The 22,957-nt window shown below is 36.2% G+C and overlaps 1 protein-coding gene across 29 annotated transcripts in view; it reads left to right on the top strand.

Annotated features, from left to right (window-relative positions):
* Positions 1-3,737: 3,737 nt before the first annotated feature.
* Positions 3,738-22,957, top strand: part of LOC123559909 (arf-GAP with GTPase, ANK repeat and PH domain-containing protein 1-like) — a 74,644-nt gene continuing 55,424 nt past the window's right edge. For 5 of the 29 annotated variants that reach the window (XM_053552145.1, XM_053552140.1, XM_053552143.1 and 2 more), the window contains exons 1-5: positions 3,753-4,461; positions 13,926-13,984; positions 17,792-17,879; positions 18,299-18,384; positions 20,023-20,164. In XM_053552145.1, coding sequence (XP_053408120.1) covers positions 4,380-4,461; positions 13,926-13,984; positions 17,792-17,879; positions 18,299-18,384; positions 20,023-20,164 — 457 coding nt within the window. In that variant the 5' untranslated portion in view covers positions 3,753-4,379. Of the gene's footprint in view, positions 4,462-13,925; positions 13,985-17,791; positions 17,880-18,298; positions 18,385-20,022; positions 20,165-22,957 lie in introns of all 29 variants that reach the window. The other 24 variants (XM_053552144.1, XM_053552137.1, XM_053552135.1 and 21 more) reach the window with 12 other exon arrangements.

Here is a 22,957-nt window from a genome sequence, read left to right as displayed (position 1 = left end):
TTTTATACCATTTGAAATTTTTGCATTGTCTGGCATTGTCTAAGTGTATTTTGTACCTGTCCGTGTTGGCATGTTTGCACAGTTAGCAGGGTGGGATACCTCCACTTCAAAGGTGTCCAGTTCAATCTATGTGTATGGAAATTTTTTTCTCTGTTCTAATTTGAGATTGCTAGATAGACAGATTCTTTTATTTTCTCCAGTCTTGAAGGGCATGTTTCTCCCCCCCCCCCCCCCCCCCCCACCCCGCTCTGTTTCATGTTGGGGAAGCCACAGAATCTGTCAGGTAGTTGTAGAGAACAAGTTAATTAAGGTTTACTGATTCTCCTAGATACCTTGCTGAAAAATGATGTTAAAAATATTCTATCCAAGCTATTCACATTTTATCCTTAATACTTAAAAATGCTTCTCCCATGATACTATCAGTGGAAATACTGGTTTGCATGGGGTAAATACAGTGTGCAGTTTTGAGGCCCTGCACAAGTCCCTTTTACTTGCAAAGATTTGATGTGACAAAAGACCAAAAGACATTTTGTTTCCTCCACCTCTGAGTTGGCAGTAGACTTACAAAGTCTGTTGAGATCAAATAGTCTGTAATAATATTAATTTCTTCACACTGACACTAAATTATTTTCTCAGAAAAACATTTTCTCTCTAGGCTCATTGACTCTAACGACTGATGCCAATCTAAGTTGGCAGTTACTTGTGGAGAACAGGTAAGTACTGGTTGCAGAATCCAGGAACACTGGTTAGGTTAACTGTCTGCTGCTACACTGAAATACTGTTGAAAAATGGTGCTAACCCTAAAACAATAACTTCAAACATGAAATTCAATATCTGAATCTGCCCCTTCAGCGTCTGTCTCAGTCTTGTTATGTCTCCCCCAGGAGACATATTGTTTTTGCCCTGTCCGTCCGTCTGTCCGTCCGTCCTTCCGTCCGTACGTCACACTTCATTTCCGAGCAATAACTGGAGAACCATTTGACTTAGAACCTTCAAACTTCATAGGGTTGTAGGGCTGCTGGAGTAGAAGACCCCTATTGTTTTTGGGGTCACTCCGTCAAAGGTCAAGGTCACAGGGGCCTGAACATTGAAAACCATTTCTGATCAATAACTAGAGAACCACTTGACCCAGAATGTTGAAACTTCACAGGATGATTGGTCATAAAGAGTAGATGACCCCTATTGTTTTTGGGGTCACTCCGTCAAAGGTCAAGGTCACAGGGGCCTGAACATTGAAAACCATTTCCGATCAATAGCTAGAGAACCACTTGACCCAGAATGTTGAAACTTCACAGGATGATTGGTCATAAAGAGTAGATGACCCCTATTGATTTTGGGGTCACTCCATCAAAGGTCAAGGTCACAGGGGCCTGAACATGGAAAACCATTTCCGATCAATAACTAGAGAACCACTTGACCCAGAATGTAGAAACTTCATAGGATGATTGTACATGCAAAGTAGATGACCCCTATCGATTTTGGGGTCACTCCACTAAAGATCAAGGTCACAGGGGCCTGACCATTGAAAACCATTTCCAGTCAGTAACTTGAGAACCACTTGACCCAGAATGTTGAAACTTAATAGGATGATTGGTCATGCAGAGTAGATGACCCCTTACGATTTTGGGGTCACTCTGTGAAAGGTCAAGGTCACAGGGGCCTGAACATTGAAAACCATTTCTGGTCAGTAACTTGAGAACCACTTGACCCAGAATGATGAAACTTCATAGGATTATTGGTCATGCAGAGTAGATGACCCCTGTTGTTTTTGGGGTCACTCCGTTAAAGGTCAAGGTCACAGGGGCCTGAACATTGATAACCAGTTCCAATCAATAACTTCAGAACCACTTGACCCAGAATGTTGAAACTTCATAGGATGATTGAACATGCAGAGTAGATGACCCCTGTTGTTTTTGGGGTCAGTCTATTAAAGGTCAAGGTCACAGTGGCCTGTTCATGTAAAATCATTTTTTGGAAATAACTTGAGAACCACTTGACTTACAATGTTGAAACTTAATAGGATGATTGGACATGCAGAGTAGATGACCCCTATTTATTTTGAGGTCACTTGATCAAAGGTCAAGGTCACAGAAGCCTGGACAGTGACTTAAGAACCACTAGGCCAAGAGTGTTGAAATTTAGCGGGATGACTGGACATGCCAAGTAGATAATCCCTATTGCAGCCAACCATCAGTGTCTCTTTGACTTTCGCTCCTGACCCCTTTTGACTTCTTGCCTATAGGACTTTGCATTGGGGGAGACATGCGCTTTTTTACAAAAGCATTTTCTAGTTTTTGTTAGATTCAATACTTCAGAAAAAAATATATCTGTTTTCAATTGCCGTTAGAATTTCTTACAACCACTTTTAAACTAATGAGTTTGTTTGGTGTTCAGTTTCTGCCAAAGAACTATGTATTGATTTTGTCTTTGTATCCCAATCATCTGGCCTTTATCCTGAAGAAATTAACTGTTACAAACAAGCAAATTCAATCTGCAGAAAAAAAACAATATGAAAAGGTAGAGAAAAGTTAATTTGTTTTCTGTAAAGATATGTTAAAGGTTACATCTTTGGTGAAGATTTAATCTTACTTTCCTGAAAGATTTATAGCAGTCAATCTGCGTTTCTCAAAGATAGTGTTTATTGAAGGCTAATTAGGACTTAATGTCAGACCATCCGTCCCTACCGTTGCACAGTGAAAATTAAATAAATTGTTTGCATAATATTTTTGTGAAGTTAGTATAAAGCAGCAAGTGACCATTGGATGTGTATATTGTTGTTGTTGTTGTTTTATATTTTACTCAGAATTTGTTGGGGTTTTTTTGGCTGTGAAAGTTTTTGTATACAGGTGTTTAAGTTGGAATTCTAAAAACTGACATCTTGGAAGACTGTAGGTGATGCTTTGGAATGCATCAAGTGTGTTTATAGTTCATTATGTAACAACATTGTTTCGTGCAGGTATACAAGGGAAAATAACGTAATATATATGGCAACTTCTGAATGTCAACATAGGTTCGCCTGCTGTCGGCAAGTGATTCTGCCTTTGTGACCTGTGCAGACCAGCTATTCTGTCAGTAAATTTCAATGAACATCCCTTTGATAAACAAGTGGTACTGCCCAAATTAAAAGATGGACCAGTCCATTTTAGACATTTAGTAGGGTAAATGTAAACAGAAATAATATTTAGACGAGATAACAACTGGATAACTTCATTTTAAGATCAAAGTAACCGTAATGGTGATATTGTATTGATTAGTAATTAAGAAGGTAGATATTGATTTCTGCATTTTTCCCAGCTGCTGTACTCGTATATTATTTGTTTCGCTGAGTTTCTGAAAAATTACTAAAACATGCCGTACTAGTGTCATTGTTATTGGAATTTATAACAACAGTAGTTCTGGTCCTTCAACAGTTTTGTTGGAAATTGGTTCAAATTTTTTGAGTGAATTTTTCAGAATTCTGTTGAAAAATTGTAAAATTTCAAAAAACTATCTTAGAAGTTTGGGAGATTAATTTTGGAGTGCCAGATATTTTTTTGTAAATTGCTTTTAAAGCTCATTTTCTGACAGTAATGATTTATTGATTGAAAACAGAAAACTCATTGAAAAAACTTCTGTGAAATGCCGCTATATCTATTACAGAATTTACTTCATTGATTACAGATTTTGTTAGTTCCACAACTTGCTATTGATCTTTTCAAAAAACATCGTTATGATTTTCATCTGTAATGGAAGTTCTCAAACAAACAGAAAAAATCATAAATGGAATAAATAAAGCAGTGATGGAATTTGATTAATGTTCAGGAATTGTGCAGTTGCAGAACATTTTAGCAGTAGACTGTCTGAATGGAAGAGACATTTATTTTTTTCCGCATCATTCTCCGAGTTGAAAGGATGAAGTATGTAGTTATTATGGACGGTTTGAATTTTATCCAAAAACATTGAGACTGGCTGATTTTCTTTGTGGACCAATTTGGATAATGTAGGGATGGAACATGGGATCATATTATAACCATGGATAAAATACTGTCCAAAAACATGGATAGTGATCTTGATACCGGATAAAAGTAGATCCAGTAATATATTTATGTGGTAATCGTTATTGAAATGATTGAAATAGAAAATTAATTATTTCTTTTGCTTTGAAATGGAAAACTGATTATTTTGCACTTTTTTGACATTCCTCTGTAAAGAGGAAGCTATATGAAATGGATTATTGAAATAGTGAAGTGTGCACTTGATCATAATTATTAGGTATTTACATTTTCCGTAGATAAAAAAAAATAATTGCATTTATTCACTGCATGGAGTTCTCAGGGAGAATGAAAATTGCATATGAAATGATAGATAATGTGTGTTAGAAATTCAGACATTTTACAATAATGTTAAGTACATTGAAGAGGTTATCACTGCCATACAGAAGGACCAAAAGTGACAACACTTTCTTTGGAAAAAGACGCTCACGTAAGTTTTTACAAAGCTTAATAAAATTGTTGATTAAAAATGTTTTATTCCTTCCTCAATTGTGAACATATACACGATTAAGACAGGCAGAAGGGTTGGACCACAGTTCATGTATCATTAGTATAATTAGGTATGTTTAAAGGAAAATTTTGTTAATGATTGTATTGTATTCTCATGAAAAAAAGAGACAAAATATAATTGGTGCAGATAATGAGTAAAATTTTCTTTATTTTCACTGAATTGAAGCAGGCAGTCAGTCTCAAAACTCCAGGTTCCGATTGGAGCAATTCAAGCTCATATCAGTAAAATGCAAGGCTACAATCTGAGTTCAGTTTTATATCATGTTGGTTCCAGACAGCCCACCCGCTTAGCTCAGTAGGGAAAGTGCCTATCTAAAGATCAGGGGGCCATGAGTTCGATCCGCAGGCGAGGCGTATGTTGAACAGTTCTCTGTGACAATTTGATAAAATACATTGTGTCTGAAATCATTTGTTCTCCACGTCCGATTCATATGGGGAAGTTGGCAGTTGCTTGCGAAGAATGCAGGTTTGTACTGGTACAGAATCCAGAAACACAGGTTAACTGCCTGCCGTTACATAACTGAGAGTTAAACGATTTGTAAGTGACAGGTCTGTTTCAGTATTTTATATTAGTAAGAGTTTTGTTTGTTAATTTGTGCCGGGATTGTAATCATACTCAGTAATCTTTGTTGTAATCAAATAGGTTTTGCCAAGCAGTCGACAGTAATCAATAATCAAAGTCGATTTTGATGTCTTCTAATTGTAATGTACTAGACCTAAAATTTGGTGTAATCATTTGAGCTTTTGATTACATTGATATTTAGAAGTCTAAACTGGCATCTTTGAAGGACCAGATGCAGACAGTGCAAGTTTCTGAATAAATTGGTTACTGATTGTTTGATCTTATTGCTATGTACAAACAACTCTGTATAAAATGAAGAAATTCAGTATTCAGTTGAATACTAATAATGTAAAATTACATTTGACATGTAGATCAAATTGTAACCATTTTCTTCCACTAATGATTCAGATGGAATCATGAACAAGAAATGTTGGTCTTTCTGGCTGACTGGCAATTAGCAGAGTAAATGTACCAGAACATTGTACATGATCTGCTGGCTACTCCTTCAAATTCTGTTTGTGAAATGTATACATGATTGGTAATTGATTGACCACTTCTGTTTTCTAGCAGGAAAATTCCAGCATTTTCAAAGAAATGCAATGGATAGAGGACTGCTTTTTAGCTCGAATTCTAGGAATAGGTAGAGCTATTGGACTGACCTGTGTGTTTGCGTCAGGATTTGGTTAAGCTTTTGTATGTAAGCTGGTATCTCAGTAACCACTTGTTGGAATGGGTTGAAACTTCACACACTTATTCACTGTGATAAACTTACTTGCATTGCACAGATTCCATAACTCTATTTTGCTTTTTTACATTTTCGAATTAGCAAATTTTGGTAAAGTTTTTGTACGCTGGTATGTCAGTACCTACGAATGGGAATGGATTGAAACTTCACACAGTTGTTCACTCTGTTGATCTGACATATGGTGCACAGGTTCCACAACTCTACTTTTAATTTTACAGAATGATGCCCCTTTTTGGACTTAGCAATTTTTGGTTAAGGGTTTTGTATGTAAGCTGGTATCTCAGTACCCACTAATGGGAAAGGATTGAAACTTCACACACATGCCCACTGTCATGAGCTCATATGCATTGTAATTTGTGTCCTTAACATTGTTTTGCATTTTTACAAAATCATACCTCTTTTTAGATTTTTGTATTCATTCATTTGACAAGGCTGTTGAAGAGTCAAGTGTTGCTGTCCTCCAGCAGCTCTTGTTATATTAGTGGATAATTCTTTATATTTCCATCAAAGAGAAGACTTTTAGTGTCTATTTACCCAGATGTCTAATAACAGCACCAACAAATTTGGACAGATTAATTACTTTAATACCTACTATCGCAACATCACATGATTAAGTCTGTACTCTCCATCTTTCCTTTTAATTTTTTAAGTTTATATATAAATACAAAACTAAACAAATTAGCTAGAAATATTACATTAAAAAAAAATTAAGGCTGTCGAAAAAATTCCCAGATGCTTTAGTAGAGAAGTGTATTGATTTGCCAGATATGCATGCAGTGGTTTCAGTTACTGAATCTGAGAAAATAAGCAGTTTGTGCAAAATTCTGCAGCAATTATAGTGGCAGAAACTATTAGCAAAGTTGTTGATGTTTATTACTGTCTTGTTTTGCATTATTTTATGCTCCAAAAAGGTAGCCCATCGGAGAAAAGGGCACGCGAGTTTCAAGCAGTACTTTTTAGCTCACCTGTCACAAAGTGACAAGGTGAGCTTTTGTGATCGCGTGGCGTCCGTCCGTCCGTGCGTGCGTAAACTTTTGCTTGTGAACACTCTAGAGGTCACATTTTTCATGGGATCTTTATGAAAGTTGGTCAGAATGTTCATCTTGATGATATCTAGGTCAAGTTCGAAACTGGGTCACGTGCGGTCAAAAACTAGGTCAGTAGGTCTAAAAATAGAAAAACCTTGTGACCTCTCTAGAGGCCACATTTTTCACGGGATCTTTATGAAAGTTGGTCAGAATGTTCACCTTGATGATATCTAGGTCAGGTTCGAAACTGGGTCACGTGCGGTCAAAAACTAGGTCAGTAGGTCGAAAAATAGAAAAACCTTGTGACCTCTCTTGAGGCCATATTTCTCAATGGATCTTCATGAAAAATGGTGAGAATGTTCACCTAGATGATATCTAGGTCAGGTTTGAAACTGGGTTACGTGCGGTCAAAATCTAGGTCAGTAGGTCTTAAAATAGAAAAACCTTGTGACGTCTCTAGAGGCCATGTTTCTCAATGGATCTTCATGAAAATTGATCAGAATGTTCCTCTTGATGATATCTAGGTCAAGTTCGAAACTGGGTCATGTGCGGTCAAAAGCTAGGTCAGTTGGTCTAAAAATAGAAAAACCTTGTGACCTCTCTAGAGGCCATATTTTTCATGAGATCTTCATGAAAATTGGTGAGAATGTTCACCTTGATGATATCTAGGTCAGATTCAGAAGTGGGTCACGTGCCTTCAAAAACTAGGTCATTAGGTCAAATAATAGAAAAACCTTGTGACCTCTCTAGAGGTCATATTTTTCAATGGATCTTCATGAAAATTGGTTAGAATTTTTTATCTTGATGATATCTAGGTCACATGTGCTCAAAAACTAGGTCACTATTTCAAATAATAGAAATAACGACGTCGTACTCAGTTCAATACTAGGTCATGTGGGGATAGGTGAGCGATTCAGGACCATCATGGTCCTCTTGTTCCAGTATGTTCCTTAGATTCTTTACTACTTAAAATCTCTGAAGTTTACATTTCCCACACACATCAGAGGTGAAGGACAAAATTTATGTGCCCAAACATGGCCACTGTCACCTGTGAACTCTTCACTAGACCAATGGTCAGGCTGTTTTTTTGAACTGTAACATCTCATTCGGTTTGTTTGTTTGTTTTGGGTTTAACGCCGTTTTTCAACAGTATTTCAGTTATGTAACAGCGGGCAGTTAACCTAACCAGTGTTCCTGGATTCTGTACCACTTCCCGACATGAATCAGAGGTGGAGGAGGAATGATTTCAGACACAATGTCTTTCATCAAATCGTCACAGAGAGCATACGCCCCACCCGGGGATCGAACTCACGACCCCAAGATCCGTAGATCTGCGCTCTCCCTACTAGCTAAGCGGGCGGGCGAAATCTTCACTATCGCCTCTGGCTATTGTTCTGAACTGTAACATCTCATTCGGTGAAATCGTCACTAAGACCTTTGTTCTGGCTGTTGTTCTGAACTGTAACATCTCATTCATTGAAAACTTCACTAAGACCAATGTTCTGGCTCTTGTACTGAACTATAACATCTAGTTCTGTGAAATCTTCACTAAAACCAATGTTCTGGCTGTTGTTCTGAACTATAACATCTAGTTCTCTGAAATCTTCACTAAGACCAATGTTTTGGGCTGTCGTTTTGAACTGTGACATCTTGTTCTGTGAAATCTCCACTAAGACCAATGTTCTGGCTTGTCGTACTGCACTGTGTCATCTTGTTCTGTGAAATCTTCACTAAGACCAATGTTCTGGCTGTCGCACTGAATCTTCACTAAGACCAATGTTCTGGCTTGTCGTACTGAACTATGACATCTTGTTCTGTGAAATCTTCACTAAGACCAATGTTCTGGCTGTCGTACTGCTCTGTGACATCTTGTTCTGTGAAATCTTCACTAAGACAAATGTTCTGGCTGTGTACTGAATCTTCACTAAGACCAATGTTCTGGCTGTTGTACTGCACTGTGACATCTTATTCTGTGAAATCTTCACTAGGGTTGGATATCGTTAAGGACGAAGCGATCCGATACCGATACCGATACCAACGAAACGATACGGTATTTTTAACGATACCGATACCATGCTTTGTAGTACATTACATAAGCAATGATTTGCTTAGTATTATATACACCTATGTAAGTAGATATACATGAAAATTTGCTGTGTTAAATGAACATTTTAAGTTTGTTAATGGAATGTTGTATGTATTAGATTATGAAAGAGTAAAAAATAAACATATCTTACAGACTAGTTTTTTAAAATAAAAATCTAGAGCAGATACCTCGCTCACTATGGAATTAAAATTTATGAATACACTCACTGTAGTAATGCTTTTAAAGCTCAGTACTGTCTAGAACTGTTAAACTGAACACATATTAGCTTTCAAAGTACCCCTCTAACAAGTCAGACTCATTCTCACTCACGATAATCTTCGACTAGGTTGACTAGTAATGTTTTTAAAGTGAAACACTTTGCAACACATTTTTAATTGAACAACAACCTTCAAAACACTTGAAACAACCAACATTCCAACAATAACATTATTTCTAATTGTTCGCGAAAACCGATTATTTGTTTACGTAGGTTACAGCTTAGTCTCGTAATTTTTTATTTACATCATTTTTTTTTCATTGGTTTTAAAAGAAAACTACAAAGAAAAATAGTGTCATATATTTTGAAATTAAGTATTGGTTTACGTTGTTTAAAACGACGGGGAAAGAAGTATTTCAGGTAATATTTAGCATACGAAACTATTCGCACGGTTGGCTCTCCATGTCAAGGGAGGTTACTCTGAGCGGTATCACAGTAAACAATGCCGATCACGTTATTACGCTATTTACTTAAATTTCTGCTTTATTTTGCAGCAGATTTTGTAAGAATTTTGTTTTTACTTTTATGGAAATACCGAAATCGGTACCGGTTCTTTTACGAAACGGTATATACCGGTACTTTTCGAAGTGATTATTCGGTATTGTACCGATACCGGGAACTGGTATCCAACCCTAATCTTCACTAAAGCCAATGTTCTGGCAGTTGTTCTGTGAAATCCTCCCTAAAACCAATGTTCTGGCTGTTACATCTTGTTCTGTAATCTTCACTAAAACCAATGTTCTGGCTGTTGTACTGCACTGTGACATCTTGTTCTGTGAAATCTCTACTAAAACCTATGTTCTGGCTGTTGTACTGAACTGTGACATCTTGTTCTGTGAAATCTCAAGGTTCGCACAGGCCTTGAAAAGTCCTTGAATTTGGTTGCAACCTTGAAAAGTACTTGAATTTAGTGTTGCCTTGAAAAAATGCAAAAAGGGTACTTGAATTTGACTGAAAGTCCTTGAATTTAGGCAAACAGCCTTGAAAATCCATTAACAGTTTCTGTCTGTTGTCAAATTGTGTTATCGGTGTAAAAATGAATAAAAAAAAATTTTCGGCAAATTTAAAATACGTTTGTATAGGAGTACGAAAAGTCGCCGGTACGAGAGCGTGTATCCGGTATGGTACGGGTTTTATACTAAACGTTTGTGTATGATGTCACTAGAAATTGTGAAAATGGCAGCGTCCATGGTTTTGTAGAAATGGGGAAAATCGGCAAGAAGTGTTCGTTCCAGCACAAGTGGGTAGGAAAGTATCAGTGGGTTAAATCCACTAATTACCCACACAAAGCCCGATGCATGCTATGCCAACGTTCTGGCTGTTGTACTGCACTGGCAGTCTTTCCCTCGTTTTGACAGAGTAAGAGATTTTTCTCAGTTAAAGAATGGGTAACAAAAGATACAGACAGAGCTGATCATTAGGAATGTGTGGGAAGGCTGTAAGTGCTTGGCAGAAATTTATAATTAGATTACTTTTTGGAATTTATATATAGTGTCACATGTTAGACTTCCAGAAATGCAGGGCCATTATATCAGTAATGGAAATATGCAATTCTATAATGGATTGTCATGGTATATATGCATTTGTAAGATGGATGCTATATTAGAATTATGAATCATTGTATGGAACTTGCGTTATATACTGCAATCCCATTTAGACTTCTTGACAATAAGTTGAGGCAGGGAGGCTTCATTGAAAGTCTACAATAATTCTGCAGATTTAGCAAAAGAGAACTAAATGTAGAAAAGAAATATTATTAATCGCAGATTGACATTCACTTTGAATAAAAGAGAATTGTGCTGCTATAATGCTAAAAACACAGACTAAGCTTTTTTCATTTTGGTGAATCTGGAAGTTTGTCTAAGATCTGTCAGCCACATTGTAGAATTGCTTAGTGAAAGACAGTGTTGGGCATTGTTTCTTTTGCTGTCTGTTATTCCAGTTTGTCAAAGTTTTGCAGATTAACTTGTCATCTGTTCATGCAGAAATTTTCTGATACTGTAATGTTCAGTGGCATCTAGCAGTACACTAGTGTTATACTGACATTCCACTGGCAATACACCGAGTAATGTAACATTTCTGGCAACAGTAAAAATAGTATTTCACAAAACTGTGATAATGATATGGTTTGACAATGGCAATAAAATAAATCTCTGCCGGAATTACAAAATCATTGTCAGTTTATAACCATTTCTGGCAGTAGTCTGAAATTGGCATGGTTCTGACTGGTGATAAATGTAACATAACTTCAGTGGTTGCCAGCCCTATCAGGTCAGCATATTAGTGTAGGGTCTGAGTGAAAGGGGATTGTCCACTGAGGTTTTGCCGTTAAAATACCTGCGCCTTAAAATAGTGTTATCAAAAATACCTTATCTAAAAGCTGTATGTTAACCCTTACCCTGCTAAATTTCTATAATGAACTTGTCCAACTTCCAATTTGGACAGTACCATTAACTGTTAAAAGGGGTGTATACCAAAAAGGTACTAACCAAATGGCGAACAGTGCAGGTCATGTTCAGACTGCACATATGTGCAGGCTGATCAAGATCTGCACTGGTCGCAAAGGCAGAATCAGTTGTGTCCAGCATGATAAGGGTTGATAATACAGACTGGACTCTCCAATGCCATATATATATAGCACAGGGCTCATGCTATAAATTACTATAATTCTAGTCAACCCTATATTTTAAGTCTGGCTATCAGACTAGCTAGTCTTTATATTTTATATTCATCATTTCTCTTATAATGAAGCAAAGGGATATAATTATATTAATTTCATGTTACAAATAAAAAAAAAAGAACGAACAAATACTTACTGCATTTATATGAAGGCTTATTAAAAAGGAACAGTTTACATCAGGAAAACATACGGATCTTTTGTTAATAAGCTGTAGGTTCAAGTTTTTAATTTGAAGTAATTGTACTGAAAGTGCAGAATTTTAATGTTTAGCTATTACATTATTTCTTTTTCAAATAGATAAGAATTTTTGCAAGTTTAGAAGCGGAATGGTATTTTGGTAGGATAATCTGGCAGTGTGAAGATTTTGTGACTTTATCTACATTTTATCACATTGATTACCCACCTGGTAGCAGGTGCTCTCATCATGCTGTACACATATAGGTATCTCCAATTAAAATAGAGATGTCGAAAAAATCAGCATGAAAATCATGTTCTATACTATGGTGTTCTGTAAGGGCCGTATTTGTTTTTTGCCGTTTCGACACTGTGATTACCTACCTGGTAGCAGGAGCTGTCATTATGTTGTACACATCGGTATCTCCGATTTAAAATAGATGTTGAAAAAATCTGCATGAAATAGTGTTATATACTATGGTATTCTTTAAGGGAAATTGTTGTTTTCACCCGATTGGTACGGGCAGGTTTACAATATTAAAATGAGAGTTGAAAACATGTTGCAAGGCGGCATGAACGTAATACAATAGCAGGGGAATGCTATGCAAAGGTTCATCATTATTATCAAGCCCTTGCATTTTCTTGCCTCCTCACATAGTGTATTTGCCTCCACGATTTTTATTGCCATGCATAGGAAATATGAAATGTTGCATATTATTTTTGCATTGTTAACATGTTCTCTTGCCTTGCCTTTGATATTAGAGTAATATTATGATGTGAGGATGCAAAAATATTATGCTAGCAGATGAGAACACAATGTGAAGACATCATATATCAAATGTCAGAGTTTTGCATTGTGTACTTTAGTCTGGCTACCGACTAGATAATCTTTGTTTTGTTTAGAAAATATAATTCTGTTATATATTCTGACTTTATCAGTCATGGCTCTGATTACCTGTGTTTTGAGAGGACGAGGGACATAATTATATAAAATTTGAATAGCCTCATGAGTAATTATCTCCTGTGAACAGTGAACACAGACTAATATTGTGTTCTTGTGCCATCACTTATTGTTTTTGCCACCCCCATCTTAATATTGTAATCTAGCCCTTAAACAGTCCACTGATAGAGATGGCTGTTACAGGGATACACTGAGCTCTGAGAAAAAACCTACGTTTTCTATAACTAATGACCCAGTTTTTTTTTGTTTTTGATCACAGAAAGAAAAAAAAAAGACAGCAACAGAAAACACACAGTTTTAACATTTTTTTCTTTTAAAAATTTTACCCCATTAAAACTGAAATCTGATTAAATGAGAAGGAATTCACTGAGATTGGTAATTAAGTGAGATGATGGGAGAGATGCTTCAGTAAAAAACCAGCATGGTGCTCTCTGCACCTGATAGAAGAGTAAAAGTGCTGCTGGGGAAATACAATATTGTTATTCTTACTGAATTTGATAAACTTTGAATAGAAATATTTACTGATGTACTTGATTAAAGAGTTATTTTTCAACCGAATTGTTATTCTTAAAAATACCCATGATAAAGATATGATAAAACATAAACTTAAATATTTAGATCTCCCACCAAGGGTCATAAATGGCTAAAAGTTGATTGTAGTGAAGCACTTCTGGCGTGTGCATTGACGGCTTCAAGCCATTTTCCTAATATTTTCTGTAATTTGATTCCTCGAAACTCTGGTTATTTTGGGCATTTTTGCTCTTTCTATTGCAGCCTAGAGCAATCTCAAGACAAATTTGGTAGATTTTCTTATTTGTGTTAAGTGAAAGAGCAGATTTTTTTAATAATTTAAAAAATTGTTTATTTCCAGATTCCTTTGTAAATAGTCAAGAATGGACTCTAAGTCGATCAGTTCCAGATTTGAAATTGGTAAGTCTTATTATTGGAAGCATTTTAACTTATCACTTAAATAAGGTTGAGTTCTAAACATAGTTCTTATATAGATAATAGTTCTTATATAGATAATAGTCCGGTGAAACAAATGGTTTTATGGTAGTTGTCTCCCTTTTACAGTCGAAGTACTGTTAAATAATTCCATTATTTGGGCACAAATTTTCTTAGTTTTGGTCAAAAGAACTGTTTCCGTCACACATGACCATGGATTTCAGTTTTCGATAGCAGTTTTCCTTGTTCATTGGGGTTTGATTTTGTGGATTTTTCCGACTTCAAATTTCACGAATATTAGTACCCCACTAATATAAGAGATTCCGTAGTAATGTTTATTTGCAGGGACAGTGACCAGTATATGTCAAGGGCGCAAAGACTTTCAATGTTAAGTGAAGCAATCAACTCAGAATCTTTCATTTTTCAACAATTTCATTTGGAGAAATCATTTTCAGCCCACCATAAACAAACATTAGGCACCAGTGCTTGAATGTTCTGAACCAGTGTAATGAATGTGATGATACTCAAATAACCATCCTTGTGATTGTCTCACTATTTTCGCAGTATCCCATTCCACAGGGAACATCTTTATGTGAAATCATTTAATTTCATAGGCCTACAGTATCATGTTTTAGATGGGAATTAATGGGTTTCAAATTTTATAGATTGCATAAAATTGGAATTTTATATGTCTTCTGGGATTTGATTTCATAGATTGATGCAACAACAGAATTTATCTCCCACCTTCCTCCGCTTCGAGTGCGGGAGGTCGTGGGTTCGATCCCCGGCCGCATTATACCAAAGACGTAAAAAAATGGTACTAGCAGCTTCCTGGCTTGGCGCTCAGCATTAAGGGGATAGTGCTAGGACTGGTCAGCCCGGTGTCAGTATAATGTGACTGGGTGGGGTATCACAGTGCTCCAGCTAGGATTAAAAAAGGGCAGGGTCCTGGCACTGAAAAGGGCACTTCTGGGGTGGTGGTCGGTCCGGGACCGTGCTCCCCCGGGAAAAAAATATAACTGGTCCATGCATACAGTGCATTTTAACATACTTTAGGCATGGAATTTGGCATAATTTAGGCATGTTTTTTGGCACACTTTAGGTATGGTCTTTTAATAGGCTATGTCTGTCATCTCTAATGCACCTATTTATTAACTAAAAATTCTGCTGTTTGTATTTTACTTGGCATTGATTTTCAACTTGTAACATTTCTTTGTAATTGCACACTGAATAACAATATCTATGTGTTTAGGCCTATTTTACTTGCTACAATTTCAGTACACATCTTCTCCATGTAGGCTACTTGATATTTATAAATTTATACCTGCAACATATTATATACAGAAAATAAAGTTTAAACTTCCACTTAAATAAATGAAATCAGGCAAAGTTTTTAACTTACAACAGTCTAAAAGCAAGTTTAGCATTTGTAATAGACATATTCCGGGTATCCAAAATTTTATATCCGGATATGGTTACACTTTTTTCTAAAAGTCGTCGAATGTCTAGTTTAAACAATATTTTTGAAAAAATATTATGATGCAAAGACAGTTTAACAGCATTTCACAGTATCTGACATTAAAGTGTACCCTGTCATTACATCTTAGTAAACTAATTTCAAAGAAATCTTCATGAAAAAAACGGCAATTTCACAAAGCAGACGACAACTTACTTTCGATTTCAAAAACTTGTAAAACGATAAAATCAAAATATTTTCCTATTTAAATTTGATTGTGATCGATTTTTATTATGCCCCCGAAGGGAGGCATATAGTTTTTGAACCGTCTGTCTGTCTGTCGGTCTGTCAGTCTGTCGGTCTGTCCGCAATTTTCGTGTCCGGTCCATATCTTTGTCATCGATGGATGGATTTTCAAATAACTTGGCATGAATGTGTACCACAGTAAGACGACGTGCAGTGCGCAAGACCCAGGTCCGTAGCTCAAAGGTCAAGGTCACACTTAGATGTTAAAGGATAGTGCATTGATGGGCGTGTCCGGTCCATATCTTTGTCATCGATGGATGGATTTTCAAATAACTTGGCATGAATGTGTACCACAGTAAGACGACGTGTAGTGCGCAAGACCCAGGTCCGTAGCTCAAAGGTCAAAGTCACACTTAGACGTTAAAGGATAGTGCATTGATGGGCGTGTCTGGTCCATATCTTTGTCATCGATGGATGGATTTTCAAATAACTTGGCATGAATGTGTACCACAGTAAGACGACGTGCAGTGCGCAAGACCCAGGTCCGTAGCTCAAAGGTCAAGGTCACACTTAGACGTTAAAGGATAGTGCATTGATGGGCGTGTCCGGTCCATATCTTTGTCATCGATGGATGGATTTTCAAATAACTTGGCATGAATGTGTACCACAGTAAGATGACGTGTCACACGCAAGACCCAGGTCCGTAGCTCAAAGGTCAAGGTCACACTTAGACGTTAAAGATCATTTTTCATGATAGTGCATTGATGGGCATGTCCGGTCCATATCTTTGTCATTCATGCATGGATTTTAAAATAACTATGCATGAATGTGTGACACAGTAAGACGATGTGTCGCGTGCAAGACTTAACTCCGTAGGTCAAAGGTCCTAAACTCTAACATCGGCCATAACTATTCATTCAAAGTGCCATCGGGGGCATGTGTCATCCTACGGAGACAGCTCTTGTTAATTACATATAAATGTCTGTTGTCTGGACTTAAGTTTCAGTTGTGTATAAAGGGGTATTTACGACTATATTACCGAAAAACGAAAGTACACTTTGACAGGTGGCGCGAAATGATAATGATTTCAGACTGGTTTGCAAACTGTTTTAACACTAAGGTTCAATGATTTTAATGCTAGTGGAGCAGTCTAAAATATCATGGTCTGCCTCGGGCACGTTTACAGCAGGTAATATTGTTTAACTGTTTGCTAATTATGTCAATGCCCCCCGGCGTGTATCACTCGATAAAAAGGGGGCAATAAAGCAGTGTATTATAATCAGAGGCAAAAAAGGGAAGTTTTGCTAAAAAAAAGAAATGAATGGTTGTAAAACGGGCAGGGTGCCTGGCGGGGCAACAGGGCGGAACGAATTTCGGAACGGGCGATGCGCCCTGCTGTAAATAGCTAGCTGGAGCACTGGGTATCATGCCACGTGTCTACGGCATGATATTTCATTGAGGCAGCACTATAAAGTTGGGCATTGTGCTCACTGCTACAGGTAGACACCGTCAGTTATATGACTGAAAATGTTTTGAGAAAGACGTTAAACCCAAACACACACCCCCCGGAATTTATCCCCCACCTTCCCTGCCAGAAACGTGTAAAACTGTTGCAGATCATAATCATTGACCGAAAACATTTGACTTGCAACAGCCATGTTGTCACCTAGTTCCTTTAAAAGTCAATAACCTTTCTGAAAGCAAAATCGACATATTGACTAGTATTATATCAGGGATGTTTGATCTTGTTTCTAGATATGCATAACATAGGCTGTGCAGTGATATGAATCACTCAGTAAACTACTGGGCCAGATTACCAATCTTTTTTTCTGTGGCATATATTTCAGAAAGTCAGACATTGTTGCTTCACAGATATCTGACTTTGTGTATATTTCAGGGGATATTTGGGTCATTTCAGAGTCATGTCAGCATTGGTTCACAGTATCTGACATCTATGTATATATATGTTGGGGTGAGTACAGAATGGGAAGTCAGCATTGCTTCACAAATATTTATGTCAATGTGTATTTGGGACAGTACAGCAAAGGAAGTCAGCATTGGTTCACAAATATCTAACATCTATATTTCAGGGTATATTAGGGTCAGTACAGAGTGGGAAGTCAGCATTGGTTCACAGATACCTGACTGGTTCCTACATGCAGGAGGAATCACCTGAAGGTATACTTCTCCTTGTATAGCATGATAATGAAAATTAGAATCCTAGATTTTCATTGCAAACTGGCCTTCACACCATATAACTGAATACACCCAGTTTATAGAAATGGCTGCTTCAACTTTGAAAGGTACATCTGTTAGATGTCTTTGAATAAGCATCAGCATTGTATGTTATAAAGATAATACGTTATAATACGTGCATCTTTCTGAAACAGTGGTCTTGATCATAACCGAACAAATATTGAACAAAAGAAAGTTGTTACACTTTCAGGTTCTATAGAAATATAAGAGTCTGTTAAATAATAGAATTTTCTGCTTAAGGTGGATCTAGGGGATGTGGTGGATGTAGTGTCGACCACAACCTCTCATGAATAGGGATAAGGGGTTGGTCAAAGTTTTCAACTTGCTTTACTTTTTTGTAGGTGGAAGGTTCAAGAAGGAAGTAATTATAGATGGACAGAGTTATCTTCTCTTGATACGTGATGAAGGAGGGGCCCCTGAAATGCAAGTAAGTACAATTACAGGTCATAGTTCAACTAGCTCAGGATGTTGTTTCAGATTGAAAAAAAAAAAACACTACCCAAGGTTGTGAGAAATTTTCATATCTTCAGATTATAAAAAAAATTAATCTGATTTTTTTAGGCCATAAATTTGCCTAGTTATACAGGCCAGAAAATCTATATTCTAGATTCGAAACTTTTATGATTGTATTTTATAGTTTGTACTGCCTTTCCAAGTTATCTCAACATTAAACTTAGATTTCCAGGTGACAAAAACTTGGCAAATGGAAAACCTGCTTTTCATGGAATTTTCATGATTCTCCTGTATACTGTTGTTTCAAAACTTTTCTTAGAAAAAAAAGAAGTTTTATTGTACTGGAAGCTTCTTTGTGTTTGTGAAATTAACTTGATAAAAAAAAAAAAAAAAACGAAATATAGGACAGTTTTAAGTGCTGGAAATTAAAAGTAGATACAATTCAAGTGTTAGAACTATTTTGCCTGGAAAAGGTTTTCACACTAATTGCAAAACTAATTACGTCCCAGAGCAATAAAGATAATCTAAGAAAAGAGGAACACTAAAATTTTTATTTGTTTACTCATACCTGCCAAGTTCTTGAAATCAAAATCAGCAGTTTCAGAAGTGAAATGAGTGAGTGTTCCATTTGGGCAAACAATTTTGCGAAATATGTTGTCACAAGAAATGTGGACTAGGCTACTCAGTGTGTTCAGTATTCCAAAGTAATATGTGAAAGTATTTAGTAAGAAGGGGATTGAATTATTTATGTTTGTACAGTTAGTAATATACAGTTTTCATATTTTTGTACCCCTTTCCTCATGTTTGTAAGTTGGCCCATCATCTGTCCACTGGTGACAGTTTGGTTTCTAATTAGTAACTGTAGAATGCTTTGGCCCACAGTGGTCAAAATTCATACAGTAAGTATTGGCAGTAGATGACCCATATTGTTTTGGGGACCAAAGTGAATATGAGGCTGAAAACACTTCTCCATTTGATAACCTGAGTATGGTGGGGCATATTGTGGACAAAACTTCGTAAGCTTTTTGCCTGTTATCTCTTTGGGGTTCATTAGAGGCCACAGTGACCTGGAGATTGAAAATGGTTTCCTGTTTATAACTTAAAAACCCTTTTGCTTACAATGGTCAATTTCATAAGATGATTGCCTTGGTTTACTAGATGACCCCCATTGCTCTGATGGGCAGAGGTCAATGTCACAATGACCTGTAGACTGAAAACTAGATTCCAATCAATGACTGAAGAATATTTTAACTTTCAACTCCCAGATTTGATGGGATGATGGCAAAGTGGACTGTCAGGCTCTATTATTTTGAGGGTCAGTAGATTGTTATAATCTAGTTCACTGACCTGGATACGAAGAAATGGTTTGTTATGAAATAGCTGGAGAATGCTTGGGCCTGTGGTTGTTAAACTTAATAGCATTATTGTCTGTAGTGAGAAGATGACCCTGTCTGTATTCGTATCATAAGGTCAAAGGTCAAGGTCACAGAATACCTGAGATTAGAAATTACACAGTTACATCTGCGAGGCTATCAAGGTGGGCATGTTCGACTTGTTTGTACTATGATGTTATTTTAAAGAAGATGAAAAGTGATATTTTTTAATTTGACAGTTTACTCAGTGGGTGGATGCTGTGATATTTGTGTTCAGTTTGGAGAATGAGATTAGCTTCCAGTCCGTCTATCAGTACTACCTGAAGATGACACACTTCAGAAATACTGCAGAAATCCCGCTAATACTTGTTGGTACACAAGGTAAGTTGTCATATAAATACTGGTACAAGAGCTATGTAGTGAAAAAACTTGTAGGAACTCAAGGTATGTATTCATATACTCTTTAGTCTCAAAGTAGTCGTATACTCCCTGGCAGGTGAGATAATTATGTTGTCAGATACTCGTTGATTCTCAAGTGGTGTAGTTACATGCTTATTGGTACTCGACATGTCCTTTCTCAAGATTTGTAGTAATAAACCCAGGTTTCAAGGAATGTAGTCATATACTCACTGGTACTTGAGGTATGTAGTCATATATTCAATGATTCTCAAGGTATGTAGTCATATACTCATCGGTTGTCAAGGTATATGTAGTCATTTACTCATTGATTCTCAAGATAGATAGTCATATACTTGTTGGTTCTCAAGGTATGTAGTCTTATACACAAGGTATGTGGCAATGTAATGCAAGGTCTTCTATGATTTGTATTGGGAAGTTGTCAATTACTCTGACAGAAGAAAGTGGACGTACTCAGGCAACATTTGCTGGGACTTCTGATTAATGTAACATGAGCAAACTAGAGTTGAAATTGATAACACTAAAACACTAAAGCTTAACCAAACAAATAAACAAATGAACAATCTGGAACCAATTATTAAAAGTGTCAAAAATGGTGATAATGATCTTAAAGACTGTGCTATAGCTAGAGAGTCAAGGTGGCATTTAAAGAACAAAGACGCAGAATTTGAGTGATCTAATGAAGTTCTTTTGTTAATGAACATTTTGTCGTATGTAAACAATTAACTATGAAAAAAGGCAGATTCTACAACTGTGGGTTTTTGTTTCCGTTCAGTTATAGTGCATAAAAAACTCAAAACATGTCTGATTAACACTGAGGAAAGCTCACAATCTAAAAAGAAGTTTAGCCTCAGTAGATTCGAGCTATTTTTATTAGCTCTTGGAAATTATCTAATAGCTGAAAGAATGTTGATATCAGATGGGCCTAACTGATGCAAAAAGTTGAGATAAAAAAAAGATAAGAAATTCAGTTTTCGATTGAACATGGAGATAGGTTTATCAGCTACAGCCATGACTTTTGCTATTTATGTTTTTCTGCTTGTACAGGGGCAAAAATAAAAGAAATGATTTCCTAATTTAACTCACTGCTTTGTAAAAGCTGGAAATATACTACGACTATTTTTAGCTTGCTTGATACTATTTTAATCAGCAAAGTATTTTCGTTACTTGATTAGCAGTTGTTGTTGAAATTTTTGTTTAGGTCCACACTTTGCTTGAAAAGTATATAAGCTATCATTTTCAAACTTTGCACAGTCTAGAAAATTTGTATTTCTTGGTAGGAAATTTGTATTTCTTAGTTTAAATTTGTGTTTAGATCCACTTTTCATGTATACTGCAGAAGCTTGTATCCTTGAAACTTTGTACACCTGTATATTTTGTAAGTCAAGAACCATAACTCTGTCTTGTATATTGGCTAATGTCAGAATTTACAGATGAGGGTCCACATCCATAGGCACTGTTCTTGTTACATTGTGTAGGCAATAATCAAAAAATGTTATATAATTATGAAATGTAGAAGAAAACATTCAAAAGATAAGACCAAAAAATACCATATGATAAACTAAAGAAAACTTGATATTCAGTTAAGGTTGTCAGTGTAACTTTATTCTGTAAATCCACAAAGTGAGACTAAACCCAGTGATTGACACATTTCAAACTGACTACAGTGAACTGACATAGTAAACGATATACCAGACAAGAGATTTTTTATTAAGTTATTAATTTGTTCTGTAATATTGAGATATAGCAGGTGAAGACACCCCAGAGATTTTATGATAAGCTTACTGGGGCTCCCTGAAGTTTGCCCTGGAAACCTACATCAAACCACTACATAACACTGTGATACAGATCCTGTCTGAATGCCACATTCAGCAAGGTTTTCTCACTGTTATATATGTTTTATAATGTACTGATGTCGGGATGATATGATATACTGATTCCTTACGTTAAAATATCATGTTACAGAATGCTGATTGTAGAAGTTCTGTTTATGATATAAAGGGATTTTCCTTTTAGATAGGTTGTGACAGGGAGGTAGTCTGTGTTCAGACCCTATGTTTTGTTGACAGGAGATAACTCATGAGGCTATTCAAATTTTGTATATTTATGTCCCTTTTCAGAGCCAAGATTTATATAACAGAATTATTTTTTCTAAAAAAAAAAAAGGACTATCTAGTCGGTAGCCAGACTAGCAGGGAGGGATTGACTAATAGAGAAATTGTTGCGTATAATATTCAGAAATAAAAGAATACAGACAATTGTCAGAACACTGAAATGCTCAAACGTTATTCAGAAATGATCAGAAAGTATTCAGACAGATTAGAAAAGTCACAAAAGTTACAGAGTCATTACTCAAAGAACAACTTTGTGTTCAGACATATTGTAAGACATTATTTTGAAGTATTCAGACAATATTCAGAAAAACATTTAGCCTTGAAACATTGACTGTAACAGCACTTTTTCCACTGCTTGTAATTTTACATAAGTCGAAAGGTCAATTTATTAACAGAATTAATTACACAAGAATCATTGCAAAGTAAAATGATTTTTATAAGAGAAAACCTCATGATAATAAATATTTCAGTGATGCTTGAAATTGGTCTTTACATTTCTGGCATAAGTGATTTTCAAGATAGATGAATGCTGACATAATCTGGTATAATCTGCCTCTGTTGTATTCTGGACAGTAAAACATTGGAAATTTGTTAATCATGAATAGATAACAGGATTATTTTATGCATATCCAATAAGATTAGC

The sequence above is a fragment of the Mercenaria mercenaria genome, chromosome 10 (genome assembly GCF_021730395.1).
Source record: "Mercenaria mercenaria strain notata chromosome 10, MADL_Memer_1, whole genome shotgun sequence".
In the NCBI taxonomy this organism is placed as follows: Eukaryota; Metazoa; Mollusca; class Bivalvia; order Venerida; family Veneridae; genus Mercenaria; species Mercenaria mercenaria.
The sequence above is the reverse complement of the archived record's forward strand: the minus strand, read 5'-3'. Positions and strand labels throughout refer to the sequence as shown.